This window comes from Arvicanthis niloticus, chromosome 3 (assembly GCF_011762505.2).
Source record: "Arvicanthis niloticus isolate mArvNil1 chromosome 3, mArvNil1.pat.X, whole genome shotgun sequence".
Taxonomy (NCBI): domain Eukaryota; kingdom Metazoa; phylum Chordata; class Mammalia; order Rodentia; family Muridae; genus Arvicanthis; species Arvicanthis niloticus.
Window position 1 is genome coordinate 128,536,004 of NC_047660.1, and position 20,501 is coordinate 128,556,504.

General features: G+C 40.2%; 1 protein-coding gene across 1 annotated transcript in view; it reads left to right on the top strand.

Moving 5' to 3' along the window:
• Positions 1-20,501, top strand: part of Dnah7 (dynein axonemal heavy chain 7) — a 256,781-nt gene that overhangs the window by 50,892 nt on the left and 185,388 nt on the right. The window contains exons 13-19 of the mRNA XM_034497949.2: positions 3,423-3,695; positions 4,834-4,961; positions 7,310-7,388; positions 8,330-8,554; positions 11,007-11,153; positions 13,082-13,767; positions 16,117-16,303. Coding sequence (XP_034353840.1) covers positions 3,423-3,695; positions 4,834-4,961; positions 7,310-7,388; positions 8,330-8,554; positions 11,007-11,153; positions 13,082-13,767; positions 16,117-16,303 — 1,725 coding nt within the window. The remainder of the gene's footprint in view (positions 1-3,422; positions 3,696-4,833; positions 4,962-7,309; positions 7,389-8,329; positions 8,555-11,006; positions 11,154-13,081; positions 13,768-16,116; positions 16,304-20,501) is intronic.

Here is a 20,501-nt window from a genome sequence, read left to right on the forward strand (position 1 = left end):
TCTTTTTATATGCCGCATGCGCTTCTCTTATATGTAATTCACGACTTGGTTTTGTGCTAGCTAATTTTTTGTCAACTTGACACAAGCTAGAGTCCTCTGAGAGGAGGGAACCCCAACTGAGAAAATACCTTGATAATATCAATCTGTAGGGCATTTTCCTAATTAGTGATTGATGGGGACACCTTTGGCCTGATGGTCCTAGGATCTATAAGAAAGCAGACTGAGCAAGCCATGAGGAATAAGCCAGTAAACAGCACCCCTCTATTGCTTCTGTCTCAGCTCCTACCTCTAAGTTCCTATCCTCTTCAGTTCCTGCCCTGGTGTCCTTCGATGATGGACCATGCATGATGTGGAAATATAAACAAAATAAACCCTTTTGTCCCCAACTTGCTTCTGGTCATGGTGTTACATCACAGCAATAGAAGCCCTAACTGGACAGGTTTAGATTATTTAACATTTTGATTATGAAATTATTCATTGGCTATTCTTTTCTAATGAGAGATGGAAAGGAAGTGGATCTGGATGGGAGAGGAGGTGGAGGGGGACTGGGATAAGTCAAGAGAAGGAAACTGTGTTCAAATTATATTGTATGAGAAAAGAATCTGTGTTTAATAAAAGGGGAAAAAGAATAAAAAAAAATAAACTATGCATTGGGAGGACAATGTACCCTTCAGTGGATCAATTTTTTTTTTTCTTGGAATTTTATTACTCTTCGTGCAAACAGAGATGGGCACTTTTGATGGCCCTTTCTACTTATTCATTAATATGTTTTGTCTTTACATATACTAATTCTTTTCCATTCTGAATTTAGAATTCACTAATTCAAAAATTTCCATTCAGAATTTCACTATCTGTGGTCTTGGCCTGTGTGGTTCTGCTGTTGGTAGAACCCCCACACACAGTGGCTAATACCTCTGGGTTCTTTCCCCTTTTACTATGGGACATACATAAGACCTCAGGACATCTCTGTGGCTGCTGCCTAAGTTGGCTTCTCTAGAATTTGGTAATCATTTGAAAGCTCTGGAAGGCTCAGCTTTGACCGAATAATTTTTGACTTAATTATATTTTGACACACTGGTTGTATGGTTATCTAAGTCAGAGACTGGAATTCTGATAGTGGGCTGTTAAGGCTATTATCTGTTTCTTATAGGTAAATTCCTCACTCCTTCCCCCATTGAAAGGTTCTGTCTCCTTTAAGTTTTGTCAAGATATGTCTCCTGAGAATGGTGCTTTGCTCTATTCTGACACTTCGTTTTCTGACAATGACACTGTGCCCCCCCACCCCCTACTTACTGGGGAGTCAGCAAATCTTTGACTAGAAAGATGATTGAACTCTACAGGCATATGCAAACACACAATGACCTCTTTAAATTAGTTTCTCCCATCTTGGCTCCATAGACCCCCTCCCTCTTACTTTGATTCCTCACCATACATTAGAAGAACCAAAGTTAGTAATTTTCTTACATATTCATGTATTCTGAAACAGGTGTTTTCTGCTTATCAGTTCTTCATATCACCACATTTTGAAGGCTGTCAAAATTCACTGCTTCTTTGCCTTTGTATAACCCCAACTCATTTATCACATTTATTCCTAATACTTTACGTTTTCTCAAGAGCAGAAAACGTCAAGTTAGCTTATGAAACACACTGATATAGCAAGTTAATAAGATAAGAATTGCCAAGCTCTAAGTACTGATTACAATTACCCAAAAACTATTGCTATGGTTTTATAGTTATAAAAGATGACTCTACCCTTCCTGGTGCTTACAATAAAGAGTATATGCGATGAGTTTAAATCAGTATGAAAATATGTAATTTAGACTTTCGAGAAGAAAATATTTGTTTTGCGTCAGAATTTTAGAGCTAGGAGTTGCATGGGGCATCGTATATGGGGTGATGGTTTTGTCAACCTTATTTGGTCACATTTTAAAAAATAAAAATTATGGAGTTTACCATGATCACTACCCCTAGATATCTCTAGGTGATTTGAGGTTCAGCCAGATTTTGAAATAAATTATAAGACTAGTTTGAATAAAATAATTACATAGTGTCTCAGTGACCTTTGGCAGTAAATGCAGAAGCAGATTCATATTTCTGTTCATTATTATATTTGAAAGGAATGGAAAATAGATTAAAATACACTTTTATTTCCCATGGAAGGCAAACTGGTAAGGGTTGATGCACCATGAGTCTAAGCTCATAACTGTCTCATGATCTAATTTGATATTCTTTGAACACCTGAGGTATCACATGAAATATCATTTTTCTTAACTCTCAATGGGTACTAATTAAATTTAATATTAGAAACTTTCTAAGGTGATTCTCAGTCTGAAAATCTAATTATGTCTAGAAAGATAGCTCTATTTTAGAATTTTGACAAGCTGCTAAAAATGAAAGAAACAGTCTAAGATGAGAACTCTTCACGTGAGAACCCATAAATCCACCTTGCACATAACCCATTGTGTGGAATGCAATATTCTAAAAGCTGTTTTGTAGAAGAGACAATACCAAGTGCATACTGAGTCCAAGAATGAGGGACTGATAGAGGTATTACCATTCAGTAGTGTTCCTATAAGCAATCTAGCTTTAAGACAGCTGATCTTCCGAAGTGCCCAGTAGGAGGCATAGCAGGCAAGCACTCACTGGATACCTAAGGTGGTGAGATCAATTTCAGTGTCATAGAATACCCACCACAGACTGTGATTTCTACTTATTACAGTTTTAAAATGCCTTCTTCTAGATGACAGAACACAGCTGTTTCTAAGAGTTACCATGTAGGCTATAAGCAGGATGCCAACACAGTATTCATCCTCTTATTTACAAGGGGATGGAGTTGAATGTTGACATTCATGTGCTAATTTAAAATAGTTGTCTTGTACATTCTTGTTCACTGTTAGCAGAATAGGAGTTTGGCAACTAAGGATCAGCATCAAAGGCCACCTAGTGAGTGGCAATAGCTGTTTGGTTTGGCCGCACTTCTCTGTGTGAACAGGTTCTGTGTTTGAGAAGGGTGAGAATGGGGCCCTGCCCAAGCATTTTCTTTTAAAGAGTGCAGGCCAAAGCCAGCCTTGGAAAGCTAATACAACAATGTTTGGGCTTTTCTGTTTTACGTCCTAGGTTTTATTTTTGTGTGTATTTTCAAATGACCTTTTGCCCCACTGTACTGAAAAACAAAACCCAAAGCAAAACAAAATCAAACATCAGGTAGCCCTTATGGAAAAAAAAAATTACACAAAACCTACAGTTTACAACACTCTTCAGGTTGGACTGAATGTATTTCTATCGATTAGAGATTCGTAAATTATAACAGCTTATGTATAGAAAAGGCAATATAGTAAGATTGACACTTTCAGGGAGATAATATAGTAGGGTTAATTTAGCTAAAGGTACGTGAAATAACACCATTTCTCTCCTCCGCTCAGGAAAGCAAATCTAAGCCAACAACTTTGAAGCCCATAATTCTGAATGAAATTATCAATGCGCACAAGGAAAAGATTAAGGAGGTGGTGTTACGAGAGAGCGTGGCCCCCACCGAGCACCTCAAAACCTATGACAAGTATCAGTTCTTGATTACTAAACAAGCTGAGCATGATATTGATGAGTTCCTGTTTCAAAATCAGAACTATGAGAGACTAATAGAGGAAATTCGCAAGTACCAAAAGCTAGAAGAAGAAATACAGTACACATCTCGAAAGGTAAATTGCCCTTTTCTCTATGACTCTTGATGAAAGAGAGTGGTTTGTCTCAGGTATATTAACATCTAGTGTGAGAGCCCACAGTGAATAAAACCAAGAGTGCTCTCGATAGGAGCATGCACCCAGAACTGGTGATGCTTGCTGAGCATGGCATGGGTCTCAGTGTTGGGCAGCTAGGACACATACAGTCCTTGTGCTCACATGCATGAGATGCCAGTGCAGGTTTAAAAGGGTTTAAGAAACATGAACCGGAAGAAGCGTAAGTACAGAATCTCCTCCCAGTCCCAAGAACCTGGCTTTTAAATTTCATGTTGACGAATCTTTTGGAAACGGCAGCAATGACACCACAATGTACTTACTTCCATTACTAAAGAGTCTAAAGATTCCTACACATCCTCTCTTGGCCCTTTTATCAAAACCATTCTTCAAATTTCCTACTATGCCCACGTATTACTTTTTAAATACAGAGCAAATAGGATATGTGAGACTTATCTTACATCTTCCACTGGATGGGGTGGCACACACCTGTAGGACCAGCATTCAGAAAGCAGGAGGACATCAGCTGGTCTGGACTCTAAAGCAAGACCATGTCTAAAAGCAAACAAAACTAATCAAAATAAAAAAATAAAGTTAATCTTCATCCAGTTATCAATAACCTAATTTCCTAAACTTTTAAAATCCATTTATTATTATTATAAAATAGACTCCAAGATAACAAACTTCAAGGATATTTACTCATAAGATGGTTGTAAAATACAAAGTGTTGCTAAAAGTGGGGGAGTGGTGGAGGGGGTCAGATATTAGAAAATCCTCCTGCTCCACATGTGAATTTGTTATTATCTTCTGTTTGTTTTTTATACAGGATCTTGCCTTTAGTCCAGGTTGCCCTGGAACTCACTATGTAGCCAAGGCTGACCTCAAACTTACCCATTCTTCCTGGTTTTGTTGCCCAAATTCAGGGGTTATATACCTGAACTACCATGCCTGGTTCAACATTTAAAACCAAAAACTAAAAGCTCAGAATCTGATCTTACTACATTGTACACACCAATCAGCATCAGGAAAATGGGAAAATGAAGAGAGTCTCTTATTTATGCTTATTGCAATTCATGCCTCGTAAATCCTTTTCACTCTGCAGACTATTCGTTTGGGAATGTTTGAAATGCACTGTGAGGAACTGATCAGATCGTTGGTGAAGCGAGCAGATGTCATCTGTGGGAAACTGATAGCCAAGATGTTCCTCGACCACCAGGAAGTAAACACAATGTACGAGAGTGCTGTGGTGGCTATGTTTATATTCTAGGAGTGGTCCTTGTGTCACTTGGCAACGGAAGTGGGTCGAACAGTGTCACAGGGATTTCAAAGAAAGGGTTATGCTAAATGCATTTCTACATGGAGTGACATTTTGTGATATAATTGTCAGGATGCTTTTTTTCCCCACACATATGCCTTCCTAATCATCTAAATTAATTAATGTGCTTCCATTCTTTTGCACAAGTCAGGTGGACATTCATTTAAAATTTGTGTAATCCATACATCAATTACTTTTCAGAATAGATCTGTATAGGAGCTGTGACTGGATTCTTAAGGAGTTGTGCTGTCAAATTCAAACTTTGTCATTCTATCATTAGTTTTTAATGCCAGGATCTTAGCCTGGGGGTGGGGGTGAGTCCTCTCTGAAGCAGCCAAAGGGGAAGAGCATCCTCAGGGCAAGACGTGTTCTTGTAAGAGACTAGGGTTGCTCTCTATGACATATGCCTATCTTGACTTTAGGTTACTGAGGCCAGAAGCTGCAGGCCTCTGGATCTATCAACACTTGTTGTAATGGCGTGATGATTTAGGTGAATGATTTATTGCTAGCACTCCCTTCTCTGGCCAGGTAGCCAGAGCCCTTCACTGGCCTGGCTGGTTACATCTTTGTTAACCAGAGAGGAAGGAAAGTGCTTTATATGGGCAAATATGCACACACACATATACATTCATACATCCACACTTTGGTCAGGCCCAACCATCTGTCTCAGTCAACTCCATAAGTGTTCATGCATGCTCATATACATACACATTTACCTACACACGTACATTCAGACAAAATATACATTTGGATGGATGGATAGATGAGTGGGTGGCTGTGTGGATGTGTGGGTGGGTGGCATAGAGCCACCACAAGCCAAACCATCCAACCAACAGCTTTATTTCTTTTCTCTGGCCTTTTTATACCTTCTTTAGAAAAATTTTCTATTATGCCGCCTTTACTTACTATATGAGGAGTGGGCACATTGATTCTAACTTTATTACATCTGTCTAGCTAGCAACTAAGACCATCTCTTAAAACCTTCTTTCTAAAATTTGAATCAAATCAGGAATTCTGTAGACTCATGAATTCATGTAAAAAGCATTAGTTTATGAAAGTTTATCTGTATGGTGATCTGCAGGAAATCTGATCAATAGTGTGTGCTAATGCCCAGGGATTATTATACTAACTTAAGAACAACAGGAAAGGCATTTTAGCTATAAGAGACAATCCTGGGATGAAGTCTCTTTGGGTACTTGCCATTGAGCTCACGGATCACAGACCATGCAAAAGCGGTGGGCCACCTCCAGGAAGGTCACCTATTTGCCTTAACCTATCCTAGATGGATCCTGACACTTTAAGGCCTTGGCAAGTTGTTATTTTTATAAAGATTTTAAGCTTATTTTAAAAGATGTACTTATTTATGTACGCGAGTGCTCTATTTGCATGTATACCTGCATATCAGATTTCATTATAGATGATTGTGACCCACCATGTGGTTGCTGGGATTTGAACTCAGGGCCTCTGGAAGAGTAGCCAAGTGCTCTTAACCACTGAGCCATGTCTCTAGCCACCAAGTTGTTATCTTAACTAGAGAACTGTTGACTAAAAAGAATGTGGGTGTACGAGAGCTGGCTAGTCTAAACTCAGAAAATAGCAGTCAGGATGAAGCTACATGTCAGCTTATCTAGGTCTAAAAGCATAATTAGTCTAACTGATTCTCCAGCAGAGCCCCTCTTTCTAATGTTACAAGGTAGAAACCTGGAAATAACTAGGATCCTCCTAGTGTAGTGTTTGAGGGCAGGGTCTCACTGAGTCCCTGAGGGCTGGCTTGGAAAACATGATACTCCAAGTAGTCACCTCTGTCCAATGGGATTACAGATGGGAGTCACTACGCCTGCTCGCAGAAATTCCAGGCCTTTGTACTGGGTGAACCATTTGTTTTAATTTTATTGTAGCTCCACTTCCTCTTACCACCCTTTGAGCTCCTGGCAGCTAAGCTTTCTTCCGTTATTTTTAATTATGTCAGACGCACTGGCATACAGAAGGTGTAGCAAAACTGTTGCAGGAGCCCCTGGACAGGGATGGCATCTGACTGTGAGTGGCTCAGGGGTCATTCGATGCTGTAGCTTGGACTGTGACAGGTGATCATTGAATTTATATGGAGCAAGTAAGTAAATTAACAGAAATGTGTATTTAATTCATTAGACATCACATAGATGAATCGGAATCTATTTTTCATGCAGTGGAACATGAAATAATTAATACCGTTGGGGTAAAATTAAATCACAGATTGGTGAGATTGGTTTTTCTGCTGTTTCAGGTTGTGTGATGAGTTTGAGAAGATAGCTGAAAAGGCTCTGAGTACACCTCCAAACACAGCCGAGCTCATGGAGATGAAGGTATTGTTGAAGAGCCTGCATCACTGTATGGGTCTAACTGTCCTAAGAGTGCAGGGAAACAGAACACTCTGAAGGTTAAGGCAGACGCTTCCAATCATCAAGATTTCAAATGTTTTATTCACAAGCCTGCAGTCTGGAGCTTCAGGCTGGCCTCTCCTGGATGCTCCTTCTGGCCTCTGTGTGGTCACTTGACTAGCCCACCTGTTATAATACACTCTGTCTGTTAAGCTTGCTCTCAGTTGAGTTGACAGGTGTGAAAATTCTTTGGCAATTGACTCTGCTCCCTTTGTCTCCGGGCTCCAGCGGGCTCCCCATGCAGGTTACCCTGGCAGAGCAGACACTTCAGCATACCTATTGCACAGTGCTTTTCTGCTGGTGTCACATTAGCTATTATCTCGCTGACCAGACCAGCTCAGAGCGAGAGGACACACCAGGGCACGGACACTGGAAAGCATCAGAACAACAAATGTAGTCATCTAACAGGATGTTCTTAAGAACGGTGTTCACAATAATTACCAGTATGCTAGCATACGTTGGCCAAAACAGGTCAGGGTAACCTGAGATGTACATTTACTCCTCGTTTTAATCAACAGATATTCAGTGTTTGAGCAGTGTTATTTTCTGTGTCTGAAAAGACTGTGTTTTGCAATGCACTAACACCTTCAGTGACAGTTGGCTGAAATGTTTCCAGCATCAAACCCTTCCATTTTCACATTGGTTGTTTTTCTAGTTACTTCTATTATTTTTAACTCTATCTCAAAGCAGACAAAGTAATATAAAATATAACTAATAGCAGTTCCGTGTTCTGCTCTTTCTGTTCCCCAGTTCTGAGCCACACTTCCCCGATGCATCTGTGTGTATGTATGCAGTGTATTTCCACAGGACACGTTTGATAAGAGTTCTCCCTTACGATGCCGTCCATAACCTTTGCTTTCCTGCAGGCTCACATTCAGAGAGTGGAGACAACTGACATGCTGGAGCTGGGACAGAGATTAGTGGATTCTAAAAACTGCCTGGCCTTCCTCATCGAGTGCGTCAACTTTTCCCCTGCAGACATCAGACTGAATAACAGTGTTTTCCAGTGGTATGGCCGAATGGGGGAGATTTTTGACGAGCACAGGAAAATCATTAAAGATAAAACAGAACAGTATCAAGAAGGCCTTAAGGTTGGCACTGTAGATTTTTCAAATTGCTCTCATTTTATTTTATTTTTTTTGCAAATGTTTAGATTTTTAACTCTTTGTATAGTATTACAGATTTCTTTGTTATGTGGGCCCCACACTGTAGCTTTCTCCCTCTGTAATCTCAGGAGAGTAGACATGCTGGGTCTCTTCTAATGGGGGATTAAGGAGTGATTCAAGGATGCCCTGATTGATGTGGGATCATTTTTTTTAAAGGTAGAATGAAGAAAATGTTGGAAAACATTGCCTACGAGTGACCATTAATAAGACAGTATTTATGTTGTGTAGTTTATGGTACTAACTTCAGGGTTTTTTTTTTTTTTTCTCTTGTTTGCTTTGATTTTGGTTTATTTTTTATTTATTGTTCCAACATCAAGATCTCCTGCTGATATGCTTTTTCATATCTCATAGTCACTCTGGCTTTCTTGAACACAGTGCCCTGACCATTTTTTTCTGGTATGTTTGCAGCTTATCTCTGTCTACCGTCTAGCCCTGTTTCCCCCTTTTGGTGCACTCCTGACTTGTTAACTCCAAGCATCTTCTAGTTCTCTGCTCCGTGCATCTCTCACACCCACCTTGCGTGCTATCTCTGCACTGTGCAATGCTCTGCCCTGACACGTGCCAGTCACACCCAGTTACTTTTTCTGAGAATCCCTCTAGACCTCAGGTAGCTGCTCCATTGCTCCGATTGTACCATTTCACACATCTCTACTAGACTAATGACCCAATCGCTACTCTTACTGTCAGGTCTGTCTGCCGCTAGATGGTCAGCTCCTGGGAGCTTGTTTTTATTTAGTCTCTATTCTATCCCACTGGCTAGCATAGTCACTGGCCAACAGTGTCTCAGCTCGTTTTGTGCTGTTATAACAGAAGACTTGTGACTGGGTAATTGATAAAGAGCTTAAGTTTGTTGCATATATTTCCGGAAGCTGAGAAGTCCAAATTCAAGAGACCCGTCTTCTGCTGAAGGCTTTATTGTATCATCTCTTGGCTGAAAATGAAAGGCAAACGAGTAGGAGGGCACATTTATAAGAAAGAGAATAACAGAGAAGAAAGGAGGGAGAGAAAGTGGCCAAAGCCACCCTTTCCCTATGAGCCCACTCTCATGTTAATCGGCTTCCATAGCAACAGAATTACTGCATACATGAGACCAGCACCCTTAGATCCTGCCCACTCTTAGTGCTCCATTTCTTGCCATGTTTATTTCCAATGCATGCCCATGGGATGCATTCAAACCATGGCTTTCAGAGGGCCATCAGCACTCCACAGAACCTAAAACATATTAGCTGTGAATAAATCAACTAAAATTTCAGTTTTATACTTTTCAGTCTTATTTTATAGAAGTACCTGAAATTCTTAAGATCGAGCCTTGAAATTGTTTTATTTTTAAACTATGGCTAACATTTCTACTTTACAAGTAGGCTATTTCCAACATTTTAAATGGGAAAAAGGTGAACAGTGAATAGAAGATACTTAAACCATAAAATAAGTGACTCTTAGAACATTTCTAACTGGCCCAGTATTATCTATACAGTGTCGTACTTCAATAGTCTACACACAATATTGCTGCAGTTTTCCTTTTATTTTTCTTCACTCATCAAGTGGGAGCAATGAATTTCCTGGGAAACAAGAGAAAAGAGGACAGAAATCAACCTAGAATTCTTGACATAGAAAAAAGATCCTATTTTTGAATAACCTAGATTTGACTTTTTAAAATTTCATTAATAGATATTTCTAGAATCATTTAATTTGGGATAGCTTACTGATGACAGTTTTATAATAAGTATTTTGCACCAAGCACACATCTGTTTTACATTAGAATATTAAAATTTTAATATCTCACACCTGGATTTATTAGCTTCGTACATCTCATGTCATGAGTACTCATGGGAAAATGACAATAATTTCCACATATCTTGGTTCTGTGTTGCTGATCCAAGACCTGTCTGGGCAACAGATAAGTAAAGGAGTTTAATATTTTACAAATGCTATGAAAATAATACAGTTAGTTGTGTAGCCCTTAAATAAATAGATCATTCTTCTAACTCTATCCTGAAAATTAGGAGTTTTTCAAATGCTTAGTCACTTTTTGCAACAATTTTTCAACATGCTAAAGAATATAATTTTAACACATATTTTTATTGAACGAATCAGAATTCCTTACATTGTATAGGGCCAACTTACAAACTAGGGAACTAGAGGAATTTTAAGTGTGTTAATTTTAAATTTTTTTAATTTTTTTTTTTTTTTTTTTTTTTTTTTTTTTTTTTTTTTTTGTATTTCAGATCCCAGTCATCTTTTAGGTTATCTTGTTTTGTATTTTGTCATAAAAACGTAGTAACAATTTTGATAAGCCTTTCGAATACTTAAAATTTTTCTTGGTGCCCAGGGGTTTTCATTTTATAAGAGTGGTAAGCACACGTATTGTTTTGATTAGTTGCGGTGCGAGCGGTTTGTGGAGGAATTGGAGAGCTACGCTAAGCAAGCAGAGGAATTTCATACATTTGGAGACCTGCAGGATGTGCAGCGGTACCTGAAAAAGGCCCAGCTGCTGAATGGCAAGTTGGATGCAGCAGCAGACAAGGTACAATTAAAATCTCTAAAGGATGAAGCGATCCAATGAAAAAGACAGTATGTTTGTACTGAGTACTCATGTTTAAGAAATAGATTCACCCAGGCATGCTGATACACGCCTTGCGCCCATCACTTGAGTGGCCGAGGCAGCAGGATTTCAAGTCTGAAGCCAGCCTAGGTTACAAAGTGAGACATTTTTTTTTTTTTTTTTTTTTAATGGATAAAACAGTTGAGTTGTATTAAACAAGAGAATAATAGAAGCAATTCACATTTCTAGTCACGCTTCAAGGAGAAGCAGCAGGGTGGTTCTCTGTGGGTAGCAATATGTTTCTGTGGTCCTCAGCTTTTATTTTAAAGATGGAGTTGTTGTCTCTGCCAGTTTGTCACCCATTGCACCATTCAGTCATCTGCATGGTAGCTCTCCTGTAATCACTGAGAGAAGCACACACATAATAGCATTTGATTGCTGTTTAGTTTTGTGTATTCATAGATGCTGGCTTAGATTGTGCAGCTGTTTTGAAATTGGACCCATTATTGTCTCTCACTGAGCCACTGTGCTCCTACATGGCTGTGTCAGAGTCAGCTTGCTTATTAGAAAACCTGGAAGAGGAAAGCTATATCCTTTACCACACATAATGTAATTTTCATTATATTTTATGATGAAAACAAACTCTCTTTCTCTTACATTAAGAGTCCTGAATGTCCACTTAGGTAATTAGATAGTTTATAATTATCTCAAATAGGTCAAACACATAAAAAAAGGTAGAAATAAGCTTTCATGTTGGCTTATAAGAGGAGCCCCTGAATTCTAAGTCACTTGATTAGTTGATATACCTAGCTGCATCTTTCCAGTTGTGTAGATTGTATACACTTACTTCTTCACCGAGTTCATAACTAACAGAAAACATTTTCCCTTTCTCTTCCTATTTATCCTGTGCTATGGTCTACTTGCTTCTTCTCTGTGAAAGACCTGCTTCAGAAAACTTCTGAGGCACAGCACATATATATGCATATATGACACTACACATGTGTTAGTAGCTACTGGTATGCAGTATTTCTCCTGTTTACTTTGAATTATTTCTGAATGACCTCTCTTTGTATTTCCACCTACTTAAGTCATCTTTCCTGAGCTGCATCAGTAACTCTGAGGAACTGGACCCTTTCTTTCTGTTTTTCATAGTACGTAGCACAATGGTGCGCTAATTCAAAGCACTTAAGTTCTTTCAATGAATAAAGCCAGATTTTTTGATGTCTTACTGGGTAAAACTTTCTTCTAGTTACAAATTTAGTTGACTAATGTTGAGATAATCTAACAAAACATTGCCCAAAAAAATATGAGCACAAAGAAATAGGGAAATGTTATTTAGTCTTTAAAAATATAAATCATCTGTGACAGCCTAGCTGAGTCCAGAGGGAATATGTTAAGTTAATAAACCAGAAACAGCAAAACTCACACTGCATGATGGGATTGAGAAGAGTCAGGTCTGTAGGAGCATGCATCAAATAGTGGTTGCTGGTGTGTAGGGATTGTGTAGTTGATTAAAGCGTATGAACCTTTTTTTTTTTTTTTAAACTTCAGTTAAATAGGAGAAATAAGTTGAATAGATCCATTACATAGTATTGTGGTCAAATTTAACTATGACCACAATTAAAAGTTGCCAAGAAAGTAGCTTTTCAGAGTGAGGTAATGCAATCATTAGCTGTGGTTAATCATTTCAGAATGTATACATACGAACACCATAAATATGCAAATCCTATTGATTTGAAAACAAAAATAAAGAGGAAATAGATTAGTGCTTAGTCTTATTGGTACTCTTATTGAATTTATTGTTAGGGCTGTTTGAGAGAGAGAGAGAGAGAGAGAGCGAGAGAGCTGGTGTTTAACCTTTTAAACACCATTCACCTTCAGAATCACTTATTCAACACCCATCTTTTCAGATTGAGCAGTTCAATGCAGAAGAGGAGGCATTTGGCTGGATCCCATCAGTATATCCTCAACGTAAAAAGATCCAGGATGGTTTGAACCCTTATCTCCGTCTCTATGAAACAGCTGTGGAGTTTAGTACCAAGCACAGAGGGTGGACTGAAGGACCATATCACAAGGTGAACCCAGATCAAGTAGAAGCGGATGTTGGGAATTATTGGAGAGGGCTCTATAAGCTAGAGAAGGCCTTCCATGATTCTCCAAATGCTCTGGCAATGACCAAGAAGGTGCGGTCAAGGGTGGAAGACTTCAAGCAGTACATCCCTCTCATCCAAGTGATCTGTAACCCTGGCCTGCGCCCCAGGCACTGGGAGGCCATGTCCGCCATCGTTGGCTACCCTCTGCAGCCCTCGGATGACTCTACAGTCTTCTCTTTCATAGACATGAATCTGGAGCCATTTTTAGACAGATTTGAAGGTATTAGTGAAGCAGCTAGCAAAGAATATTCTCTTGAAAAGGCCATGGATAAGATGATGACTGAATGGGAGTCCATGGAATTTGTCATTCATCCTTACAGAGAAAGCGGGACACACATTCTGTCCTCAGTCGACGACATTCAGATGCTGCTGGATGACCATATCATTAAAACACAAACTATGCGAGGGTCTCCTTTCATCAAGCCTTATGAAAAGCAGATGAGGTAAAATAATATGTAATGTTTATACTGTGTTGCAGGAAGTATTAAAAATGAATCCACACTATAGCCAGAATGGTGCTGGTGGGCTGTCCAGCTAGGTATTGGTGGGAAATGGCTGACCTGTTCTCATCTTGTGGAGACTCTCTGACTCAGAGCTTCAAAATATCTTCACCCAGCTTGCTAAATTCCCACTGGCAGGTCTCTACCATGCCAGCCCCATGCTTTGAAACTCCCAAGGCCTTTTGTGGTGCACATCTGGCAAACCCACACTTTGCCACTGTACCTTTCTCTCTGGAACCCAGTCGAGCCGCCATGTGAAGGAAAACACCACACAAACCTAGTTCAGAAATGATGGTAACTCAATCGCTGGGTGCAACAACTAGAATCCTAATCTTGTAAGCCATATTTGCCATCTAATCCAGAAGATGCTAGAGCTACATCTTGTTCTCGTGCTATCCCTGTCCAAAACCCCCATCTCTCTCCTGCTTCCTCTCGTCCTCTGTCCAGCCCGGAAGTCTTGCCTTTGTTCATTCAGGGAAGGCTCACAAGAAGTCACTTGAGTATGTGACTCACTCCTCATCCACAGCCCCTCCTGGGAAAGTGGAATTAGCATAAAAAATACTGTTACCCAAGCCCCTTGCATTCAACTCAAAGTTCTTCTGGGGATTGATTATGCATTTCATGTTTACTATTTTCAAATTTATTATTTCATTCCTCAATGTGCTATGTGTGTGTGCCTGTTTGTGTGCATATGTCTAGGTACCTGTAGAGGCCAGAAGAGGGTGTAGCATCCTGTTGAATTCATTATAAGGAATGGGTAGCCTTTATTAGTTTCACAAAAGTATGGATTCCGTTGCTGTCGTTATGACAAAGGCATCAGACAACATTCAGATGCTCATTTTTATTGTCAACAAACTAATCTTATTATTTTTTTTAACTTTAAGAAGTTTGTGACTGAACATAGTTTAAGAAGAGTAACGTATAATGAAGATAATAATGCTATTCCCCAAGTTTGGAAAACAGATTGTCAGAGACAACCCATGAGCGTCTATTGCAGTTTCAGCTCTATGCATGATAGCTGGCAAATTAGAGCACCCGAGAAAAACAAACAAACTGATTTTAACCAAAAGTTCTTAAGAGAAGGCTGCTAAAGACACCCAACTCTCACTGCATTCTTCACTCTTTTAGTTTTTGTTCATTGGTTTGTTTTTGTAATGTGTATTAAACAGTTTATATTTCACCTCAAGAGGCAGATAACCAAAGTGAGCTGCCCTCTTCAGCACGCATTTGACTGGCAAGGGAAACTGACTTGGAGGTTTCTGTCTCTGGTCATCCCGCACCTACGATGATCAGAAACTCTCAGATGGGTGTTGCTTCCTTCTCTGTGATTGGCTGCTTTCCTTCCACAGAGAGTAAATTCATCTGGAAGTGGTATAGCTAGACTCTTTTGAAGGTCTGGTATAATATCATTAGCTAGCAGGAACAGTTCTTCATCATAAAGGGATTAGAGAAAAGGAAAAAAAAATGTCAGAAGAAATGCCAGTTGGAGGCATTCCTGACTCCATATAAAAATCAGCTACCCAATTCACAGATAAATGCTGGGGAAAATCATTTCGAAAAGACCTTTGAAATCATCTTGTAATTGGGAGAATTATTTATACTTTGTCATTTTAACAATTGAAAATTACAGATTATTTCTTGTAAATGAATAAGGCGTTAATATACAAACAAAGCTGGTTCCTTCTAAATTTCATTGATTAATAAAGCATTCTTCCTTGTGTTATGGATTCTCTGACAATTATAGCTGTGGGTTCAAGTCTCAGCTTGTCCTTGTTAGCTGGGAGAACTTGCATCTGCTACTTAACCTTGGTTGCCCTGGCCTCATTTGCTGAGTAAATGTTGTGCACAGGATTATTGCAAAGATGGATGAAAATGCAGAGAGATTTTTAAACTGCAATTAAAAAACTGTTAATTTTGGAGTCATTATGGTGTTTACACATAAAGGAACTTCAGTCATTAGGTTTTCCGTATTTAGAAATGAACCGATAACCTACTGTAATTCAAATATTGCCTCCTCCACATGTATGACACATTGTATTTAGGGGAATATGAATTTTGTGAATATACGTTCTGTCTTAGTTATTGGTTACAAGTCTAAATGCTGATGTAATTATTCTTAAACCAGGCTTTATTTAAGACAATTTTATTGATTTACCTTTGAGTGTAAGCAGAGAAGTAAAAATAGGAATAGCAAAATTACACGAGGGGTTGGCAGCTCTGGGTTGGAACGTTGCTGTCTGAGACACTGCCCGCTTTGCTGTCCTGAGTTCTCTGCTGTGCTTTTTTTCTCAGGGAATGGGAGGGTAAGCTGCTGCTGCTGCAGGAAATCCTGGACGAGTGGCTCAAGGTACAAGCCACCTGGCTCTACCTGGAGCCCATTTTCAGCTCTCCCGACATCATGTCTCAAATGCCAGAAGAAGGCAGGCGATTTACAGCTGTGGATAAAACCTGGAGGGATGTGATGAAACTGGTTGTACAAGTAGGTAAAAATCTCTGGTTATGCACAGAAGTGATAACAACTTTTGTTCTTAAAAATCCACATAAGTGGCTACTGTTTCTAATAAGCCATCACTTCCCGGCAACATACATTTTCTTTTAGGCAATTATTTTAGAATTCCAAGAGAAAAAAAAAATGTGAAAAAAAATGTGGATATTTTGTCCTGATTCCCCCAAGGCTCACAGTACATCAACTTTACTCAGTGACCTTTGGTGGTTGGCACAGTTTTTACCAAGGGCTCTGCTAGGAGGCCAGCACCTTCTCTGAACACTGTTTCTCTCATGGTGCTGTCTCCATGCCGTGGCTGCACTGCTGCTGAAATTCACTGTGACAGGGAACAGCCAGCAAGCATGCTCAGTTAGCAGTGTCTCTCCTAGGGAACTTACAAGAATAAAAATTGGAAGAGAAGTCTATCCAGTGAGTCCATCAAAATGAAATAAAATCATTAAATACATAGATCCTAGAGAGGAGAGCTGGAGCCAAGGAGGAATTTAATAAAGCCTGGTCACACTAAAGAACATCACACACACGTTCTGAAGGTGCTGATTATGTTATGACATGAACATAAGCTCCTCCATTGATATTTTAATCAAATATACTATAAGATAGAGGAATTGCCCCTAAAATGTCCTAACTTGATAACAATATACATATATTCATTATTTAAACAAAGCTATGCCTATAGTCCTAAATACTGATCATAGTTCATCAATGGCAACTATAAGATTTGGCAGAATGATACCAGAAATATGGACATTGGTTTGTTTAGTAGGCTTACTTTGGTTTTGTAATAATATTATTAAATATGTACAAACCAAGCTGTAAACTTAATCACAATATAGTGAAGTACACACTTAGCAGAACTCTTAGTGAGTGGCTGTGTAGCACAGAATCATTCCTAATGCAGTTCACAAATACAGGCTGTCATAGAGTTTCCTTACTACAACGCAAGCCCTTATGATGTGTATTCATTTCATTAAGAAAGATCAAGAGCCAGGCAGTGGTTGGCGCGTGCCTTTAATCCCATCTCTGGAGGCAGAGAGGCAGAGGGGCAGAGAGGCAGAGAGGCAGAGAGAGGCAGAGAGAAAGGCAGAAAGGCAGAAAAGCAGAAAGACAGAGAGAGGCAGGGGCGAGGGCGGGGGCGGGGGCTGGGGCGGGGACACAGGGGCAGGGAGACAGAGGGGCAGGGAGACAGAGGGGCAGGGAGACAGAGGGGCAGGGAGACAGAGGGGCAGGGAGAGAGGGGGCAGGGAGAGAGGGGGCAGAGAGGGGTCAGGGAGAGAGAGAGGGAGGGGCAGGGAGAGAGAGGGAGGGGCAGAGAGAGAGAGGGAGGGGCAGGGAGAGAGAGAGGGAGGGGCAGGAAGAGAGAGGGGGAGGGGCAGGGAGAGAGAGGGGGCAGAGAGGGGGCAGAGAGAGAGAGAGGGGGGCAGAGAGAGGGGGCAGAGAGAGAGAGGGGGGCACAGAGAGGGGGGCACAGAGAGAGAGGGGGCACAGAGAGAGAGAGGCACAGAGAGAGAGAGAGGGGCACAGAGAGAGAGAGAGAGAGGGGGGCACAGAGAGAGAGAGGCACAGAGAGAGAGAGAGGGGCACAGAGAGAGAGAGAGGCAGAGAGGCAGACAGAGAGGCAGACAGAGAGGCAGAGACAGGCATATCTCAGAGTTTGAGGCCAACCTGTTCTACAGAGTGAGTTCCAGGACAGCCAGGACAACACATGGAAACTCTGTCTCAAAAAAAATAAAATAGAATAAAATAAATAAATAAATAAATAAATAAGAAAAGGTTTAAGTAGAATTTTTTGATTCCCCCAAAAGACACAAAAGTGAATATATTCATCTCATTGGTATACTATATATACTAAGTGTGTGTATGTATTATATGTTATATGATATATATAACATATTATATATAACTATATATAACTATATATATAACTATATATAACTATATATAACTATATATAAATATATATATATATATATATATATATATATATCACATATAATTTCAGAGTCTCACTTTGTAGCCCTAGTTGACCTGGAACTTGCTGCTAGGCTGACCTCAAACTTACAGAGTTCCATTTGCTTCTGTCTCCAGAGTGCTGGGGTTAAAGGCATATACTACCACTCTTGAAGGTGGGGGGGGGGGCTTTAAAAAACAAAAGCAAAATCAAAAACCAAAACCCCCCAAACCCCTTGCTTTTGATATTCGATGGAAATATTCTTAAAAGTGCCACATTTCTAAATTGTTTTACACATTGTTCAGTGTCTGGAAGGGGCAGCTGGGCTGGCCTGAGGGTTGGCTATGGCCGTATGGAACTGTGCGACTCGCGCAGTAAGCAGCTCACGTGCTAACTTCTAAGCAAGTGGGATTGGGTTTTATTATTGCTGTTGGGTTTTGGTGACAGTTCATTGATGAGTGCTGCACAGAAAAATTGTCTTCCCTAACTGCCTTGTGTAGTCTCGACTTCAATGTTAGTGTCCACAGAAGGTCTTGTGCACCGTCGCCAAAGCTTTGAAGATAAGTGTATGGCCGCATTCTCTCATCTCTGAGATGGTCTGTGTGGCAGAAGCCAGTGGATTAATTGCCTTGTACAAGAGGTTTTCACTTTCATTCTGTGGGTCCGAAGAAAGGTTCTCTATGAGGTGGACTTTTCCACGACAAAATTCCAGATGTTGAGAACAGAACATTACTACTATTGCTTGTGTGGGAGGCTTGATTGACAGCTCAGTCTCTTATCCATTTAATGGCCAGTGTGTATACACGAAATAATTTTATGGTTTTTTTTTTTTCACTAAATACACTGACCTTCCTCACTCAAAGATCTTTCACTGTAGAAATTTCCAATTGGTTTGGGTTATTAGTCCAGTTTAGTCTGTGAAGGCTGGCTTGTTTCAAAACTTCAGGCTCATGTTCTGCTCAGACCTCTGCTCAGCATAGATTCCCACACTGCTTCTGTCATTCAGAGGCATATGATCTAGCATGGGGACAAGGACAAGGTAAAGAGACAGAGCAGAGGAGAGCAGCCGGGATGGGAAGAGTGGGGTATGCAGAGAAAGAACATTCCTGGGGTGGCTCACTGCCAAACTGGCTGTTCCTTTTGCAGGTAGGTCATAAGACAAACAACCTCTTATTAAGGATATCCTGGGATTTCCATTTTCTTAAATACCCTTTATTTCTTTATGGGGAAGCTTTGCAAGCTATTTCTTCTGACCATTTCAAGCATTACAGTCTATTACTATCATGTTACTATTCTGTAGCACACTTCTGCCTTACTGCACTGCACTATATGTCGAACCTTCCCTAAACCTCCCTCCTCCTCTGGTCTCCTGAGCTTCTGGTGGTCACCAGTCTAATCTTGACTTCTATGAGGCTAACCATTTTAAGAAGCCATACATGAGGGAGGACATGCAGTGCTGTGTTCGTGGGCCTGGTGGGTTGTCACAAACAACAAGGCCATGTATGTGTCTGGTTGCTTGCCTTTCTTGGCTATGTAATGTGCACTGGAATAGAGATGTCTGTCCAACATGCCGATTTCAGTGTTGGGTGTGTACTTAGTAGGATGGCTGGGTCCCAAGGACCTCCTGACTGTTTTACATAATGGCCATATTAATTTACATTCTCACATTGCAAGAGACCCCTGGATTTTTCTCTTTGATTACTCTTGCCTGTTACTTGTACACTTTCTTATGCTTTCTCACTGTGTGTTGATGTCTCTTGAAGTTTCCTGTAGGAAATGTCTAGTAAGGACCTATTCTCACAGCTTCTGTTTGTCTGGGGATAGCTTTATCCCTCCTTCTTTCCACAGAGAGAGTTTTGCTTGGCAGGTTTTCTCTTTTAGTGTTTGAGACTCTCACTCCGTTGTCTCTTGGGCTGACTTCGGCTGAGAAGCCAGCGTCTGGTGCATCAGGCACCTGATTTCCTCTCCATCCTGCTTTCCCCTGAGAATGTGCTTCATTCTTGCCTTCTTAGAGATTGACATGAGATGTGGGGTACGCTTACGTTCAGCCGATCTGATGACATTTTAACTTCCCTGCAGCTGGTATTTGTATCCTTCTTTATGTTTGTCTGTTTTTTACTCTTAACTTTGCACTCCACTGTCATTCTCAAGTTTTCCCTTTAACCCTAGTAGCCCAAACATTTGCTGTTTTAACACGGGCCCACGGTTCCTGTAAGTTTTCTT